The 18,107-nt window shown below is 35.2% G+C and overlaps 1 protein-coding gene across 1 annotated transcript; it reads right to left on the minus strand.

The window, feature by feature from the left end:
* Window positions 1-5,204: 5,204 nt before the first annotated feature.
* On the minus strand, window positions 5,205-12,725 carry LOC126694958 (uncharacterized). Its single transcript, XM_050391517.1, has 5 exons — window positions 12,554-12,725; window positions 11,886-12,005; window positions 11,171-11,221; window positions 6,652-6,703; window positions 5,205-5,843 (listed from the first exon to the last, which is right to left on the minus strand). Exons 2-5 carry the CDS (start codon window positions 12,000-12,002, stop codon window positions 5,653-5,655), a joined length of 411 nt encoding a protein of 136 aa, XP_050247474.1. The 5' UTR covers window positions 12,003-12,005; window positions 12,554-12,725; the 3' UTR covers window positions 5,205-5,652.
* Between the last annotated feature and the right edge of the window lie 5,382 nt (window positions 12,726-18,107).

An 18,107-nucleotide genomic window follows, 5' to 3' on the forward strand; every position in this document is an offset into this window, starting at 1 on the left:
AAATTTAAATCAAATGTGTGTGTATGTGTAATATGAGAAATGATTACATATTTTAGAAATGTATAAATTACAAAATGTGTAAGCTAATACCATGTATAATTTAAACATCTTTTCAAAAAAATGTATAATTTGAATCATGAAATTGTGATTGTATTTAATTGTACTCATCATATGCACGAGATTACACACTACTTTTAAGAAAAGGGAAATAGTATAATATGAGGGTAAACTAAGTTGTTAGAAATTAATATCATAGTTTTCAGAACCGGACCGGACAGGGAGGTCGGACCGTGAAAACCGTGAAACGGGATGAAAACCGATTTTTTAAGCATAAAGAACCGGATTTTTTATTAATTCCGTGAACCGCTAAAACCGGAGTTGGACCGTACGAACCGGTGAGAACCGTACGGTCCAACCCCTTAGCAATTTAAAAAAAAAAAAAAAAAAAAAACAACTTAACATAATTTTATTCTACTTAATTAAATTATCCATCTCTTACAAGGAATAAAAAAAATTATAATTAAAATCCTTCAAAGATATTCAACTTTACTTCAAAAATTAATCATAAATTTTAATGTTTTCATGGTTATTATTTTATTTTATTAACTTTCTTATTTAATTATTAAATATATGCTTGAAAATCATTAAATTTCCCTCACATATATAGATATATTGTCAAATTTGCTAGTTTTATAAATTTAATATCTATATTTAGGTTTTAATTAATTATTAAATTAATTATGACGTCATCACGGTTCGACCCTAGTTCGACCTCGGTTCGACCTCAAAAACCTTGAACCTCTCCCTTTTACGGTTCAATGAACGGTCCGGGTCTGAAAACCTTGATTAATATAACTGTAGTTGACACCTAAAGGTAAATTTATATAATTTTTTATTATAATTATTAAATTTTCAATCAAATTTAATGAATTTTACTTTTAAAATAAAAGAAAAAAAAAACATTTATCATATTATTATTGATTAAAAGGTCATGTTAAACTAACATGAAATTTGTTTTCATAAAACTCACACTTCAGAAATTTATCATTTATCTATTAAGAGTTACGGTATAATGGGAGAGTGAATCTTTTGTCCAATGCATGGGAGTATTGGACAGGACACAATATGGACCAAGGGAGTCAATTTCGTATCGGAAGTTATTTCAATTTGGCTAGAGGAATGAAATATTTCGGTACTAGTTAATATCGATGTACCATTTCGGAAATTTTGCTATTTATATATTTCTATTACTTATGTAAATATGAATTTATTAATTTTTATGTTTATCAACATAAAATTTGAAATCCACATATTTTATAAGCCTACATATTAGCTTAAGAACAATAACCAATATATTAGATTAAATAAAAAAATTTAATAATTGTTTTCAAATTTTTATTTTTTTATTGTACTGGCCAAAATGCCAATACTGGCTGGTACAGGCTGATACAAGCTGGTACAACCCAGTATTTTTTCTTATACATTTTGGAGGAAAACTGGTACCAATTTAATGGTTGGTACCGTATTTTTTCCAGTACGGTCAGTTCTGGTATTGTATTGACTTTCTTCCTAAGGGCACATGGTCAATTTTATATACATGTATGGATCATATCAAGTCCATACCCAAACGGTATCGCAATGGAAAAACAATAATTGGAAACCCCATATAATTTCATATTCACAAATTATAAAAAAAAACCATTGGTTATTGCATTTTGAAACCATTTTTGGGTTTATCACAAGCTAGACTACAAGTCTGCAATCATTAAACACATCCAAAATTTAATGGTAATGCAGTAAGGCTCCCTATTCAAAAGAATCAAAACTCGCAATTCCAATATCACAATGGGTCAAAATCCTTTTTTTTTTTTTTTTTTAAATAATCACATAAAGTTTTAATAATCAAATCTTATATTAAAAAAGTTCATTTACCCAAGGAATAAACTTAGACACACCTGTCCTCTCATAAAAAAAAATTTAAAAAAAAAAAAAAAAAAATAGACTCCCTAGTTTGAATTCGTGATCTCGCCAATTATCCCATTTTATAATTAAATGGAGTCAAATTTAATAGTTCTATGATTAAAATTAACAATTTTATTAGATAAAACCTAAGTTAAGAGTCAAGTGATTTGGGAGTTCAAAATTTTGGGAGATGAAAACCCTTAACAACGTGGCATCATAAGTAGACCCACACTCACTTAGCCTATGCTAATAATTATATATAATAGTATATAATTATATTGCATGTGCACTCTACGTTACTTTGAGACATACACACCATGAGATTGAGAGTTACATATACCAATTGCACAAAATACCATCATAACCCTTAGCTACCTAATCCTCTTACGCTTTCATAAATCTTACCGAGTAAAAAAAATAGAGAAAACTATGAGATAAAAATATATGTTTAGTCCCCTAAAATTTTGAATAAGGCTTTAATTTAATCCCTAAAATTTGAAAAGTATTTATTTTTCATCCTCTAAAAAAAATTATAAACGTACTAAGTCAATCCTTCCGTAACATTGCCATTATCCGTTTAGGACACGGATTTCCTCCAAACATGTTGCAAACAGGGACAGTTGTCAGATAAATAATAAAACACCTAAGCTTGGAGGCATGTGCAATGCACATGACCCATTTTAAGTGAAGAGCATGTTTGGAGGAAATGCTGCGAACAGGGACAATTGTCAGATAAATAATAAGACACCTAAGCTTGGAGGCATGTGCAATGCGCATGACCCATTTTAAGTGAAGAGCTATTAACCTAACGTTAACAGCGTTAGCCAAACAATCACACCTCTCACCCACAGCAACAAAACAGCCTCATGCCTCTCTCTCATCTCCTCCACCTCTGTTTTCTCAGCAAACTCAAACTAGCAAGAGCTTGTGAGGCAGAATCGACGGCAGCCGCATGCAACAGCTGCCGATCTCACCGGACCATATCTCCATTCCTCCTTTTCACCCGCTTCCCCCTTCGCTGATTCCGCCCCATTCAGTTTCTCACTCATCAACATTAGGTAACCCTCTAAATGACTAATTCCATGTAATCACACGCATCACTCTAGCAAAATGATCAATATGTCCTATCAAGTAATTAGCAACAAAATTTAGGTATGAATACCCAAAACATCAATAAAATCTAAAGATTAGAGAACAACTGAGAAACGTTGAAGTTATAGGAGTGGTGGTCCTTGGTGGCAAATATATGGGTGTAGGATGGGAATGGCAAAGAGAGAGAAGGTTGTTAGGGGCGGCAACGGTTGAGTGGGAAAGGGAATGAGACAGAATCGGCGAAGAGGGAAGGGGGTGAACAGGCGGAATCGACGGCGGCCTTTGCATGTGGCCGTGATTCTCTGGCCAAACTAGGGTTCCTGAGAAAAACAAAGGTGGAGCCACCACGCTATAGAGGAGGAGGATGAGAGAGAAGCTGTGGGTGAGGCTGTTGCTATGGGTGAGAGACTAAGAGGAAGCAGGGGCATGTTTGAGGAGAAGACTCTGCCTAACGCTGTTAACGTTAGGGTTAACAGCATTGTTGCACATGACCCTTGCTTTAAGTGATTGCTTAGATGTCTTTTTATTTATCTGACAGTTGTCCTTGTTTGCAGTATCCGTGTCCATAAGTTTATAACAGAGTACCACATGGTTTTTTTTTGGGGCCGGGGGGGGGGGGGGGGGAAGGTAATTCATTAAGAAGCAAAAGGGCGATGTACACCCAGAACCATTTACATGATGAGCCCATTTTCCTAACAAGTGAAGTGAGCAATAGAATTGCAAACCAACTCACCCAACAAAATACACAATTCTACAAACCCTTTGCCACCTTCTTGAGTCCATTTTAAAGTTTTCAACTCCCAAAAGCATGTAATTATGTCAAATTTTGACATCTATGTAAGAAATATAACAGCAACACTTGTCATACTAAAAAAGGACTAACTTGATGTGTCTATAATTTTTTGAGGACTAAAACTAGCATCTTGAGTTTCTAAAACTCGACTCCCATAGACTCGCTTTGCGAGTGTTTGGTTGGATGAGTTGAACAAAAATGCCACGTAGATCTCGAGTCTAAAAGACTCGAGTTCTAATAATCAAAACTGAGAGGAACGATGAAGAAGAAGAACCAACGATCTAAGAACACACCTAAAGAAGAACAACGATCTGACAACGAAGAGAGGAACGACGACCTAAAGAAGAACAGACCTAAAGAAAAACCAACAATCTAACGACGAAGAAAGGAACGACAACCTGAAGAAGAACCAACGATCTGGCGATGAAGAACGGAGGAAGAACAAGAATCCACGGAAGAACACGATGCCCAGGGAACCCACAGTAGAACACGATAAAGAACACGACAGAGTTTCACCGCCACGGCCTCCGTCACTCCTGGGTTAGGGAGATCTAGGTTCGTGTAGGTGTTTCTGATTTGGGATTTCTGATTTGTTGTTCAGATTTGTTGTTCCTTCGTGTTTCTTCTGATTTGTTGGTTATTCCTTCGTATTTCTGTTCTAGTGTTCTTCATGTTTCTGTGTCTCTGTTCTGGTGTTCTTCTTTTTTTTTCTTTTTTGCTGAATCTGTTATGGTGTTCTTCATGTTTCTGTTTTGGTGCTGTATATGGAACTCGAGTCTTTAAAACTCGAGTTCCACATAGGATTCCAGGTGGACTTTTTTCCACATCAGACCTAGCCGCTTACAAATCGATCTTTAAAAACTCAAGTTTTATTTTAGAACTCGAGTTTTAGATACTCAAGATGCTAGTTTCCAGTATTATTTTGAAACATGATAATTAACTAAATTTTTTGATATTTAATGTTATTTGGAAAAAATATTCGATTTGCAAATTGCAATCATCCCCCCCTCCAGTCAAGCAAACGCGTAGGTTGTTCATACGAAAATAACTTTAAAAGTTAGATACTAAAGTGCTAGCCAGATCCTGCCTTTGCGACTAAGCCTTTGTCTTTTCATTTTGTATTTATTATCATTTTGTTGACAAAGTACAGCAAAGCTAAACTTCACTCAGCTCAAGCAACAAGGCTGGCAGTTGAATTCAATTTTTGCTTAACATGCAAGGAAATGCTGCACTAATTATATTATTCCTAAATTAATTATTATTTTATATTTTATATTTGAGTATAGTTACTGAAAGTTATTAAAACAATATTTTGTTTGAAAGATTTTCACATGTTTGTGACTACTAACACTTACCGTTGGATGGGTTATGAACATTTACTGAATTTTTTGGTTTGCTTACAAAAATATTAAAAATGTACTGATCAATTTGTTCATGTTTCATCTGAATTCCTGCCTGCTTACAAAGGATACATGATAATTCTTAAACGATTGGGATGCCTCATCGCAAAATTGGAAGAATCAAAATCACACTAGCACAGAATTCTATCCATGACTTGTAGATTTTGGAGGGCTTGGGACTTAGGGGGACAAGGTTCCCTGTAAAACCATTGATTCCATCCAGAGAATCACTAATAACAAATACCTAGGCATTGTTACTGCTTTGAATTTGCATTTCTGTAGGTTTCTATAAACCATCCTTAAGTATGGAATTCCCTAACTGACATTCCTTGACTGTTGAATGGATCCAAATCCCAGCATAAGATTCTGTACGGAATCACCAAGGAAAATTTGTTTCAAACTTACTCATTTAGTCTGCTCAGCTGTCGAACATTGAATGTCAGCATCTGTGGCCAATCTAAACTTTAGAATTTTCTGAAGCTGAGTTACCGGTTTCACTTGTTTGCTTGGAGTTTGATTAGGATCTATTATACATTTTCCTGAGAAAAGGTTTGCCTCAGATGGTCCTACCTCTTCATGAACCACTGGATTACCATCTGCAAAGAGAACCTGACTTTAGTATAAATCTTCATTATAAGGGAAATATAAGACTATTTTTGTACAACATAACTCCATTCAGCAGATGTGAAACATACACAACTAATTAATTTAAAGACTACATCTCTCATTAATGGTTTCTACAATATAACTGGCTCAACTGTGGAAGGAAAGGCAGCTTTAATAATCATTCAAGTGGTATTGACCCTACCAAGATTCTAGCAACACAACTAGTAGCTTGCCCTGTACAACACTGTCAAACAGGCAATTCATTGAGGCCTTTCCCAATAACTCTATCCAAAAAGGTCTTTGTCAGCTGTAGAGCCTGAGTTCCCAATTACAGCATGCATCGGAGGTAGCAACAATAAAAGACTACTATATGAATGACTTGAAAATTATTGCTTTCAGGTAAAATGATGCTCGCTAAAGGGAAACTGAGAAAATTGTTGAAGAGCTGGACGTTACTTCCTCAGACCTCAGTTAAGAAAATCAAGCTTCTTATCTGAGTTGAACTGTGACTTAAAATTTCTGATGTCAATGGAAGTAGTTACAAGCCATAAGTCATTTGACTTGTAGCATTGAGACCACAGTCTGTGACAGTTTATACCACATAAACACTCAACATGCATAGAGAAACCATGTCACCGACTGAATGTTCCTCACATTGATGCATCTGATCATTCCTATGTAACAGAATCTACTCCTCTATTGGTTTCTCATTTATGAAGGGGTAAAAGCTTTGGTCCCTCACCTTCTTGGCAAAGAAACTTAGAGCTTGTTACGTTACAAGGGTCCCAGAACACTCACCTTCTTCTGTGAAGACCAAGCATGTGCCAATTGTTTCTTCATATTCCCCAATCTGTACAAAGACCAATATCCATAAAGGGAACAATGAGGCCAGCCTCACAACTTAACATGAGACCAATGAGAAAAACAAAAGAAAAATCAACATCATTTAATGAAATCAAAGCGCTAATCTCTACTCAGGTCATTCAAGCAATACATCAAGCTTTCCCAATCTTTATTCCATGTAACATGCTAATTAACAATAAAATGAATGGATCAAAGCTAAAATTCCCATTGAGAATCAAGGAGGAAGTGAAGAGAATGGTAGATGAAAGTTGTTAACTTACCAATTGTCCCAAAAACTTAAGCAATTAGGAAATGGTGAATTTAATCATTAAACCATAAGTCTACCACTCTCCCTCACGTGTGGGCCCAAAGTCCCTATAACAAGTGAAGCCTAACACGTGGGATTGTTAACATTTTAAATGGGAGGTAGGATGGAGACAAAGATTGAACTTAAGATCTCTTGCTTTGAAACCATATTAAATTACAGATTGTCCCAAAAACTTAAGCTGTTAGGAGAAAGTGAATTTAATCATTTAACCATAATTCTAACAAAGATAATTTCATTTTAGCTGAAAGGCTATTATAAATGTCTGCCATGGTTTTATGAAAGATGTAGACATCTCCCAAGAAATTGAGCAGTTAAAGGATGTGTTACATGTGTAATCTGACATGTCTTTTTTTTTTTATAAGTAATAACATGAAATTCCAATTCAATATTATTAGATTTAAATTCAAAATATCTTTTGATGAGTAATATGTTTTATTGATATCAAAAGGGACACCCTCGTACACAGGGAGTGTACAGGGTCAACAATCAAGCACAAAAATTACAAGAATCAAGAAAATCAAGGAAAGACGTTACTTTCTTTCCTCGTTCAATAATCTGAATGTTCATAAGTCTGACTTCCTTCCTTGAGAATCAGTTCAAAGTTTTGGATTCGATTCTCAGAAACCTGCGACCTCTCATGGCTTACTAGTACACAGAACTGACCCTGGTTGGACAACATCTAACATGACCTCTGTTAAAAACCTGATATGGGGAAAGGGGACAAGAATCAAGAAAATCAAGGAAAGACGTTGCTTTCTTTCCTCATTCAATAATCTGAAGGTTCATAAGTCTGACTTCCTTCCTTGAGAATCAGTTCAAAGTTTTGGATTCGATTCTCAGAAACCTGCGACCTCTCATGGCTTACTAGTACACAGAACTGACCCTGGTTGGACAACATCTAACATGACCTCTGTTAAAAACCTGATATGGGGAAAGGGGTTCTTTGGGTGGCTAATTCAAGGTAGCTAGATTCCATTGCGCTATGCAGAAAGAGCACAATACATCCGCCTTGTAACTCCATTTGACCAATCTATATCTGGTAGTGAGTCTATTCTGAGAGGTAAAACGCATGATTTGGTACATGCTTTGAAAACCAGATGAGGTTTCTCCATCCTACCTCAAGCTTTCTTTCACTTATTTGCTGCCAAGCCAAAAAGCAGCTGAAATTATAATCAGCAGAGGGAGACCAAGCATGCCCCCCAGGCCCCAGGGGAATAGTTACGTGCTCGAAGAGCTTTGGAAACCCTCATTAGCCACAATATATCTAAACATATACATTTTTTTTTTTATAAGTAGGAATGATATGTATACCAAAAGGCTATTGTATGCATAAAAAGCACAGAGCACACCAACAAACAAAAAGAAGGAAAAGAGAGAGGAAACTGAAAAAAACCAAACAGCAAATTAATTACAAAAGAGAAGAGAGCTATTAAAAGAAGGGAGAATCACTAGACGTGAGTCCCCAAGCCTGAGACCAGTCAAAAAATGTTCCATTGAAAGAAGCAAGCATCTGATCTCCAAAACTATCCAAATCCTCAAAGATACACTTCCAAAGACACCAAAGTAAGCACAAAGGGACTAAACTCTAGATATTAGACGAATGCTTCCCCAACCAATTCCACTAGCCAAAAAGTAAACCTAGAATCGCTTTAGGTATGACCCACGAAATTCCAAAAGAAATAAAAACAAAACTCCACAACTAATGAGCCATCTCACAATGAAGTAGTAAATAATCCACCGTCTCCCCACACTGATGACACATAATACACCAATCCACAAAATCAAAACCCCTTAATCTCAAATTATCACCTATGAGGATCTTATTCCAAGCTACAGACCAAACGAAAAAGGAAACAGGCTGAGGGGCCATAACTCTCCTAATACCTTTCCAAGGAAAGCCAATAGAAGGATTACCTTGCAACTTGTTATAAAACAAACCGATGTCCAAATCCCCATTAGGCTTCAACTTCCAGCTCATCCGGTCTCCAACATCCATTGAAAGAATATTTATTCCCAAGATACGGATAAAGTTCACCCCTTCATCCATCTCCCAATCATTAAATTCCCGGGTAAAACAAACATCTCAACTTCTTCTCTCTCCCACCCCCAATCTTGTCAAAGAAGATTCTACAGATATGTATATACACACATGCACTATCTTCACCACCAACAGCTCATCAGACCTGGCAGCAAGCCAAAACGAATCACTCTTTGTAATAACACTAGACAACTTTGCAGAAAAAGGAACAGCATAATCATATACTATTCTATGGCCAACCTTCACATATGAAGGACCCTCCACATGCCAATTATAATGCTGTGAATGAATTAATCTCCCTGCACCACCAAGTATATGCTTCATAAAAGGCCTGCACAAAGATCTCAGTTGTAAAATCTTATGCCAACACCATGAACCACCATTAAAAGTTTGAACTGCCATAAACTCCTTCCTTTTAATAAGAATGCACCCAAGCTACCCACAAGACACCACCCTGAAAAAAAGGAACCCAAATAAACCCATCACAACAGCCCTACTCCAATGCCATAGCTATCTCAAACCCAAGCTGCCGTCAGATTTTGGGACTGACAAAGCTTCCATGCTACTTTAGCACCAAAAGCTTTCCCTTCGGACCCATGACACAGGTAAGAACTCATCAATTTCTACACCATTTTAGTGACCTTTTAAAGTAAAACAAAAATGCTAGACCAGTAGACTTGCATCCTAAACACCACGACCTTAATGAGCTGACGTTTCCCAACAAATAATAGATTTCTGTACTACAAGAATTAATTTGTTAATAATCTTTTTAATGAGGGGCTTAAAATCACTCCCAAGAGAGTTTACCAGTGACAAAAGGCACCCCAAAGTATCTCACATGGATATTATCTTCCTTAAAACTTAAAACCTGCTTCTTAAGACTTTACATACTGTCAGCAAAAAACACCTCACTCTTGAGGTAGCCTTTTGCCTTTGCCTACACTGTTCATAGACTAAACATATTCCCTTTTCATGTTGATGTTATTCTAAAAAGTGAAATAACTCTTGAAATTTACCATTTTCCCCAATGCCTGCTGCCTTGTTGACATTCCATGTTCCCAAACTATATATTTCAAGGGCACACACTAGTACATGGAAGGTCAAGAGAAACACTTAAACACGGAGGAAAAACATTTTTGAAATCTTGACATGCATCTATTGTTAAAAAAAAAAAAAAAAAAAAACTCATTCCACACAAAACAAGATGAACAACGTGTCAGATACACAATACCAACAAAATTTGAGATATATGAACTCATTTTAAATGCTGCTATACAATAATGAAAATTTGTAATAGTTATCAATCTAAGATATTCCCATTACAGTACCACTACTACTCTCTGATTGAGTGGCAGAAAATAATAATAAGTACTTTGGTAAGATTCCTTAGGTAAGATTTTAACAACAGATAACCTTCGCAAATGACGTGTGCTAGTTCTTGATTGGTGCTATATGTGTAAGAATTGTGTGGAGTCAGTGGATCATCTTCTTCTTCATTGCCCCATTGCTTGTGAGTTGTGGTCGTTGGTGTTTTGTTTGTTTGGAATTCATTGGGTTATGTCTCAAAAGGTCATTGAGTTGTTTGAGTCTTGGCAGGGTAGGTTTGAAAGACATAGAAATATAGAGTTGTGGAGAATTGTGCCTCATTGCTTGTTATGGTGTATTTGGCACGAAAGAAATGCTAGAAGCTTTGAGGGATGTGAACACTCTATGTTAGAGATTAAGTCTTTTTTTTTACACACTCTCCTTGACTTGAGTGTGGTCTTTTGTCATTTTTCTTGTTCTTCCCTTCCTGTTTTACTTGATTGTTGTAATCTTGGTTATTGATTTATGCCCCCATAGTACATTCCCAATGTACTCGGGTTGGCTGTTTTTCGTTTTTTAATAAAATTTTCGTTACTTATCAAAAATAATAAGTACTTTGGAGAAAGCACAAAACAACTTTAATTTAATGGAGAGGAGAACACATCTCAAACAAGAAACAAAGAAAATGAGACACTTTTATGTGCATATACTCACAATCTGATTGGAAAAAGAATGAAAACTGCTTAGAAAATGATTTGTCACACTCAAATCAAATACAGGATTATTACAGGCAATTAACTCACCAGTTTCAATTTGCCATCTATAATTAATACTGGATTCAATGTGTCCAGACCCTACAGATAAGAAAAAACGAATTTTAATGAAATTTGAAGGGAATTAAAAAAAAAAAAAAAAAAAAAAAAAATCATTGTGTAGAACTCACTAATGAAAACAAAGAACTGAAAGAAGATTAATCCTAAAGAATTGACAAGTTAGATAACTTAGAGAAAGAAGAAGAAGAAGCTATCATCATCTACATCTGAAAAACACTGCAGATTTGCAGGGAAGTGGGTAGAAAGAAATAATGGCACCCATGCAAGATATTCTAGCCATCAATTAATAATATTGCATTAAAAACTTTAAAGGAAAAAAAATTCAAACCATCAAAAAGTAAATAGACTAAAAAATTCTGCAGAAGGTTGAAGTTTCTTTCAAGCTATTGGTAATAAAAACTTTGGTTAGAGAGAGAGAGAGAGAGAGAGATAATTTAACACACGCACATATAGTGTGTGTGTGTGTCTAGGGAGCATGGACACACACTATATGTGCATGTGTTAAATTATAACATAAAACGGCCAGTACCAGAACGGCTAGTATGACACAGGTACGACACCCTAAATGAAGTGACCGTGCTTCCTAGGTGTATGTGACTGTGTGTTAATTTTTTTTTTTTTTTTTTTTTTTTTAACTTAATTTGATAAGTCCCAAAGAAATGTGTATTGCAGGTTTGGAACATACAGATAGAACATACGGTGCATTTGCCGGGATGTCAAGTTCCCCAGAAACACTGCTAAGATCAAGCAATACAAATTCCTCCTCATCTTGATGATCGCGTTGTACCAAATTCACCTCCATATCCTAAACAGTAACAAAAAACATGTAAAAAAGGAAGTTATGACACAGACATTATTGTGTCCTTGAGCAGAAGCACATATATTCCAAATGAATTCAAACAATTATCATTGCATAAGAAAACATTTCAAATTTTAAACTTTGCAGTTGCTGTTGCTAAGAACTACCAAACAAATAGGAGTTTGAGAGTTTGTTTTTACATATATTTTTTTTCATTCTCATTTGGTCTAAGAGGCTTATCAGATTAAAATCCACGCCTATTTATTCGAACCCATATTAAACTTACATAGCTAAACATGTATTCCATTCCTATTAATTGTGGCAGAGTTGGGTTTCAACCAAAACAATTGAAACTGAAAATCAAAACATTTTATAAGTTAAGAGTCCGTGTCAATCGAATATCACAAGTCAATAAAATCTACTAATCTGAATATGAACATCTGAAAATTCACAAGTTAACATTCAGACATTGAACCTGTCAATCAATTATCATAAGTTGAATTAAGTCGGACACGGCGAGGAGAGGGAATAAAAAAAAGGGTAAAAATTCTAACCTGAAACGCCGATCTCCTCTCCTTCTCTTAGTCTTACGCCGTCGACGCCGATCTTCTTCTTTTTCTTCCGTGTGAGAGCCGATTTTCTTCCTTCTTCTTCTTCCGACTCTACCCTCACATTTTTTATGGTTTTCCCCCTTTGCCCTTGTTTGTCCGTGCCTTTTCATGTGTAAATAAATACATCTTTTCAAAATTTACTTTTATCTTTTACAATTCTTTTCTCCCCCCACCCCCCCCACCCCCCCCAAAAAAAAAAAAAAAAAAAAAAAAACAATTCTTTTCCACCTCCCTCATTCATCATTCTCCATGTTTTCTGTCTATATTTAGAGAGATTTCTTAAAAAAAAAAAAAAAAAAAAAAGTGGTCTAAAGACCACAACGAGGTTAGGTCATTTTATAAATGCTAGTATTGTAAGTCTTGCCTTCTCACTCCCTACTTCCCCATTCCCCTTTCTCATTCCCTACAATAGAATAGACACATGTATATATTATTAGTGGCTAAACCTTAATATCTTTCTAAAAAAAATTCAATTATTATTTAAAATTATAAAACAAATTTTAAAAGTTATAATATATATACATACACACACTAACCTCATATCACGCGCTTTAAAGTTCTTTTTTATATTCTTTGTAGTGGGCCTTTTTGATTAAAGTGGGTTGGGCTGCCTCTTGCGGTATGGGGCCCGAGTGTTTTAGGTATGAGAGTTGAGACCGGTCCAATTGGAACTCAACTTGGTCCGGCTTGTGCGCAAACTATACCTCATCTGCCAGGAACACGCTTACGGCGGACAAAACTGTTTCAAGTGAGTTACAGCAAGCAGATATGATAATAATAATAAAATCAAATACTTTGAGATCTTTATTAAGGTGAACAGATAAACCTCATTTAAGAAAAAAAGAAAAAAAAGAAAACCACGGTCTTAACAACAATCGTTTTATAAGAAAAGTGAAAGGGAACAAGTGGATGGTATGTGAACTTGCTGAGAGAGTAAATAAATTAGATTGAGTCTGATCCGTAGGACCGAAACCAGAAAGGAAGAACACCTCTTCTCAAAGTGAATAATCTCAGGGAGATCTTGCCGTAGAAATTAATCACTTTGAGAGAAGTGGACCTGAGTGGTTGGCACCTATGAACACCTTCCGTTTCCAGCAGAGGGTAGGATTTTGAGAGGGAGAGAGGGAATGAACCTATTGATGCATACCTGCCATTCTCACTCTCTATCTTTTTCTTTCCTTCCTTTATAATATTCCCTTTTTTCTTAATCCCCCTTCTCTATTTCCTGGTTTTCAAGCTTTTAAATACCGTAGTGCTTACTGTTGTTGTTGTGTTGTTGCATCCCTCATCCTGTACACGGCAAAGGCCCCTTTATAGTGCTTGTCGTGACCGGATTTTACTATTTTAGCCCTTAACCACCTTTGTCTGGTCTGGATGTATCTGCCAACCACCACTGATCCGACTGTAAGCCACTCCCCATCGCTAGACAAAAGAAGGTTATTTTGTTTGTTTGTTTGCCGTGTCACCCTTTCCTGCTACGGTGTGGGTACCTTCTCTCTCCCTATCCCTCATGGCATGCACCTAGTGGTTCTAGCTCAGCTTTGCCCATTTGGGTGGTGTGTCATCCCAGCAGAACACTTCCTCCAAAAGAGCCCTAACAGGAATCCCAAAATAGGTTTTCCCCTCTCCCCACCACCAAACCATACCCCCTTACCTCTGACCCATGACCCCACCGTATCCTGTATTAGCTGGGTACAAGTTGGTGGAGTTTGGGCCTTGTGCGTGTCTCTCTTCCATGTATGTCCAAAATTTGTCTGTTACTCATGCGTCTGTCGTAGTTGGTCTGTTTGTTCTTGACTATTTTCTGGTTTCCCTTTCCTTTATGGCTTGCCCTATTTGGGGCTGGGCCTTACTTGATGATGGGCTTTGCTTTTTTCCTCAGCCCACCCTTCTTCCTGCTACTATCTCCTATCATATCACTCTATCATTCCTGCTGCGGAGTTTGTTTTGTTTCAATCTGGCTGGACCCCTTTGGGCCTGTCGTTTATTCTTTCCCTAATGGCCCAGCAAGACCATTGGTTCTTGTGTTACATTACTAGTGAGCTCCCGTGTCCCATTTGTTTTCCTTTGGGCATTCCGGGCCCGTTTGCTTTCCTTGGGCTTCCTCGGCCATTTTCCTAACTTTGCATCACCATGGGCTTTTATTGAATTCTTTGGGCTTCCCTGGCCCAATTACGTTATTCCTCATCCTTGGGATTCATGGGCTTACCATCAACTCCTTACTTTCTTTGTTTTCATTACTTTGGGTCTGTCGTGGCCCATTCTCATTTTTCCACATCATATACTGCCCATGGTTTGCTTTTTTTTCTCTTTCCGAGCTCCTTTAAGCCCATTTACCTCTTCAAGACCCATTTGTTTGTCTCATGGGTCTATGATCCATTATTCCTGGCGCTTGGGCTTAATGAGTTTTCCATTTGTTTGCCAACTCCTTTCTATCCATGTTGCTGGGCTTCTTTCTTCTACTTGGGCTTCCAAAATGGCCATCAACATTCTTAAGATCCCTTTCCCATTCCCTTTCCCCGTTCCCTACAATAGAATAGACACATGTATATATTATTAGTGGCTAAACTTTAATTTCTTTCTGAAAAAAAAAAATTATTATTATTTAAAATTACAAAACAAATTTTATAAGCTCTAATATATATATATATATATATATATATATACATACATACACACTAGTCTTATCTCATGCGCTTTGAGGCTCCTTTATATTTTTTATTTTTTATTTTGGGTTTAGTGTCATAATGTTTAAAAGTGAGATAAAGATGATGTCCTAATTCTTAAGATTTTTCTTTACGTGAGTTTTTATTTTTATTTTTTTTATTAGTTATTTGTACATGAATTAGTGGCTGATATGAATGGAATAAATTATTTGAAACTGAAACTCTTGAATAGTGTTTAAAACTGAGATAGAGTTGGTGTCCAACATTTTTTCTCTTTCTCTACGTGAGAGTTTATAAAAGTTTGAAATTTTGAATTTTTAAAACAAAAGGTGGTAATTCAAATTAGAGAAGAGAAAGGAAAAAATCTAAAACTAAAGTACTTTTAAAAATAGTAAACTACTCTTTTAATTAGTTTTTTGATTTTAACTTTAAAATTATTTAACTAAAAGATAGAGGTATTTTAAAGAGTTTAAGAATTTGTGTTTTCACGTGCAATAATATTTATTATTATTATTATTATTTTGTTTAGTGTTATAATGTTTAAAAGTGATATATAAACAACCGTGTGTATTTTTTATTTTTTTTTTAAGAAAGAGGTAAGATAACATGGAATAATATTTAAAAATGAGATAGAGATAGTGTCTTGTGTTTTAGGCTGAATGGAGAAGATAAAAGAAAAAACCTAAAACTTAGAAACAATAAATTACTCTTTTAATCCGTTTGTATTTTTTTATTTAGAATTATTTAACTAAAAGATAGGGGAATTTTAGAAAGTTTAAGAATTTGTGTGAGGGTATTTTAGTACGCAAAATGTTAAAACCTAAACAGTGAATCCTATTATTAATAGTATAGATAGATATATCATTAATTAGTTAATATATGTATCTCTACCGTACCCATATCTTATTTTTCAAAAATTACCGTTGTACCATATTCATACCTATACCTGTATGTGTGCAAGTTTGGTGCTGAAGTCTTGCTCTGTAACTATGATTTTTTTTTGGTCAGAAGTCTTTTTAGGTGCTAATATCTCAAACAAAATCTAGCACAAACAATCACAAAGATACATATAAGCCCTAAAAACATACTAAGTTTGTGGAGCAAATAATCACACTACCACAAACATTAAACCTTTTTGGACTTTTCATTTAATTAGTTAAGTTCATTATTCAATAAATTATTGTAATTTACAAAATTGGGCCTATTATTCTAACTTGACCACAACTAATTTTCAAATTACCAAACTTTGAAAACTGAATTTAACACCCTAGTTAAGCCAAATTTTGGAATTAGCACAACATTTTACATTCATAGTAGTAGCATAGTGTATCACATTATAAAACACCATTAACAATTAAGTTCACAAACCACAACCCATATAAGAAATTAAGGTTTGACCTGCAAAATATTCATCAGTGACAATTATAGATCCAAAATAGAATAAACAAACTGCTTGAATTCAATTACAAAAATTCTAAAATAGAACTCAAGTTCACAGAGCTCTCTGCCAGTAGATTGTAGAACACATTATCTCATTAAAGAGTAGTTTTTTCATTATAAAGGAAAATAAAACAAAAAAACGCATATATTATTTTCTTTGTTTGTGGTTGGTAAACTAAAAGCTAAATGGGACATAAATTAATTAGTAGTAATTTAAGAAAAAATTAAAAACGATTTTTTGCACCTATTTCCACCCATTTGAAACAAAAAATGAAATGCATTGCAGGTGGAAGATTCTTGAAATCACAATTGAATTTATCAGTGAGACATACTCTACATTTTTTAAATACAAGAAACCAGGTAACAAAGTGTCACTTGAAACAAAAATGAATTTCAATAATATGCTCAACAAATCAAAACTACAAGGCTGAATAACAAGTTCAAAAAGTAATAATTATCAACGAGTGCGTGTTAAAACAACGCCAGGAAGAAGAAGAAGAAGAAGAAGAAGAGCTTCTAATAAGTTATAATAGAAAAAAAAATGCTAAAACCCAACTAAAAAATGTTGAAAATTGAACATAACAAAATCACAAACGCTACTAGATGATACCCATCAGTCTTGTTCAAATTTTTGCAAACCCATTATGACCCCATGCATCTTAAACCATATCCTTTTAAAATTTGGCTAATTCTCTTGATCAAATTAAACAAACCAAAGAAAACTCAGAGGACCCAGTATTACAATATCCAGATATGATACGAAGAAGGACAAATGAGTAGAGTGCAGTAGCTGAGAATCAAAACGAATGGAAGGTAGCGTGTAGCGTTGGTACTTTTTTTTTTTTTTTTTTTTTTTTGAGAAAGAAATTGATGGATTTTATTAATAAAATTCAACTACATCCAATTGTAAAATCGAACCAATATGAGATGGGATATCTTCCATCCATACTTGAAAATCTGGTATGCATAATGCATTTTTAGCCAGACTATGAGCAACCCCATTGTCATTTCTCTTAATGTGAGAATACAACAATCCTTCTCTACGAACATGTGAAAACCTAATACAATGAAATAAACTTGCAAAACATTTAACATCATGACTAAGTAAACCAAAGGATTCCCAAGATTGCAAATCTGCGTTCAAAGCGTTCATTGCAATCTCTGAAACTCCCTTTGAGGTGACATCTTCCAAACTCAGATCAGCATCAAACTGTAAAACCTTCGATATAGCCAAAGTTTCAATCTCTATGACAGTTAGGGGGAGAGGGATGATTCCGACCATGTGTGCCAAGCCTTTTCCTTGGCATTCTCGGATGATCACTCCAATCCCTGCCCTATCTTCTTCTTGAAACATTGTATCAATATAATTTGTGCCTGAACCCTCCACAATT

The sequence above is a fragment of the Quercus robur genome, chromosome 8 (assembly GCF_932294415.1).
Source record: "Quercus robur chromosome 8, dhQueRobu3.1, whole genome shotgun sequence".
NCBI lineage: Eukaryota > Viridiplantae > Streptophyta > Magnoliopsida > Fagales > Fagaceae > Quercus > Quercus robur.

Coding starts and splice junctions, on each gene's coding strand:
- LOC126694958 (XM_050391517.1), bottom strand. CDS start 12,002: ATGGAGGTGAATTTGGTACAACGCGATCATCAAGATGAGGAGGAATTT. Junction 11,222..11,885: donor ATGCACCGTATGTTCTATCT/GTATGTTCCAAA, acceptor TCTTATCTGTAG/GGTCTGGACACATTGAATCC. Junction 6,704..11,170: donor TAGATGGCAAATTGAAACTG/GTGAGTTAATTG, acceptor GTCTTTGTACAG/ATTGGGGAATATGAAGAAAC.